Source organism: Acanthisitta chloris, unplaced genomic scaffold, assembly GCF_000695815.1.
Source record: "Acanthisitta chloris isolate BGI_N310 unplaced genomic scaffold, ASM69581v1 scaffold3441, whole genome shotgun sequence".
NCBI classification, from domain to species: Eukaryota; Metazoa; Chordata; class Aves; order Passeriformes; family Acanthisittidae; genus Acanthisitta; species Acanthisitta chloris.
The window spans coordinates 40,860-42,557 of NW_008657467.1; the positions used below are offsets into that span (position 1 = coordinate 40,860).

General features: G+C 37.6%; 1 protein-coding gene across 1 annotated transcript in view; it reads right to left on the minus strand.

Annotated features, from left to right (window-relative positions):
* Positions 1-1,698, minus strand: part of LOC103811720 (calcium-dependent secretion activator 2-like) — a 132,549-nt gene that overhangs the window by 37,917 nt on the left and 92,934 nt on the right. The window contains exon 18 of the mRNA XM_009084709.1: positions 808-955. Within this exon, the coding sequence (XP_009082957.1) occupies positions 808-955 (148 nt within the window). The remainder of the gene's footprint in view (positions 1-807; positions 956-1,698) is intronic.

The following is a 1,698-nucleotide window of genomic DNA, read 5'->3' on the forward strand; positions in this document are numbered from 1 at the left end:
GGGAAGAGCACAGTGAAGTCTACATATCCTTCAAAAGCACTTCGGTGCTCCACTGTGGCGTATCCACAGTCCTGGCAGCAACTACTGCTAAAATCGCCCCAGTCTCTTGAGGCCAAATAAAAAAATCCCATTAAATTACGTGATTTTATGCGATTCTTTCTTACCTCTATTTTCAGCATATTCACAGGCATGAATGCTGGGTCTATGAGCCAGTGAAGTCTACATATCCTTCAAAAGCACTTCGGTGCTCCACTGTGGCGTATCCACAGTCCTGGCAGCAACTACTGCTAAAATCGCCCCAGTCTCTTGAGGCCAAATAAAAAAATCCCATTAAATTACGTGATTTTATGCGATTCTTTCTTACCTCTATTTTCAGCATATTCACAGGCATGAATGCTGGGTCTATGAGCCATTTAAAACCAAGCCTTACTCATTTAAAACCTGGCTGCAAAGGCCAATGTTTTGGCTCTATTTTAATACTACAGAAGAGTCCTGAAGTGGGCTCTTTCTCTGTTGTAACCCAACATTTGCTGTACAGGCTGTGAGTCAAGAAATTCTCTGAAGTTTTAACAGACTCACAGGTCAAAGCAAATAAATTACAGAAGCACTCTGTGTCTCCTCTGGTGGAAGACAAGGGGTTGTGTCTTGCATGATGCTTCCAGGAAGCAGCTGACGCATGATTCTGTACAAACAGAGCTATGTGATGCATTTCAGTTAGCTTGAAATGAATCTATTAGGGACTCTCTGCAGTGTGAGATCTTTCAGATCAACCGAACATAGGAATTAGACGCACAAAATTCCACTTACCTCTTGCCCCCCATCCAGTATGCAGAGTTTAGCTGTCTGTTTTTTGGCATCGACTAAGACATTAAACATTGTACACAGAGAAGAAGGGATACGTAAATCCGTCGATTTGTTTGCCTTTTGCAGCTTGAGTTCAAATGCAATTCTTGTTCTGTTCATTAAAACACAATCCATAAAATGAGTATCTCTGATAACTTTGAACAACCACTGTACAATGTATAAATCTTACTAAACATGTTGGCTTGATGATGACCATGCACATGAGAACATTTTAGAATTAAAATTCTCTACGTGCAGAACATCTGCCTATTCAATAAACAATTGCATTGATGGTAATCTCAAGTTTCTGCACTGCTTCAGCGAATTCAGGTGAAAAATAAAAGTATTATCTTCTTGCCTACTAGATAACAAATTCAATGAAATTTACTGAAAGGTATGGCAGAGATCATTTTAGATCACCTATGCTTAATTTAAAAGAATATATCAATAACTATCAAATATAGCTCAAGAAAACCTAATGTTTTCCGTAATTTCCAGAAGCCTAGCACTATAAAACTTAGTTTCAGTTGGATGACTACCAGGCAGCCTGCTTTTGTCTATTGTAAAAATTCAGAAATGCTGTATACTCTACAGTTTGTAATATATTTCTTAGAGACTGTACTCTAAAATTGATGAGTAATATTAACAACATAAAGAATAATGTAGGAAGGGAGAAGGGAAATGTGCAAAAAGATAAAGGATTTCTTCTAGCAGAATTCTAAGGTCTGTTAATATTATCCACAAATATGGAATAGAAAAAAAATAAATTCACTTCCAATGGTCTATTCACAACAGAACCAGAAATTCTCCTTAGTATTTCCTAGATGTTGCTGAATTGCTGATTGCCAGATGTAG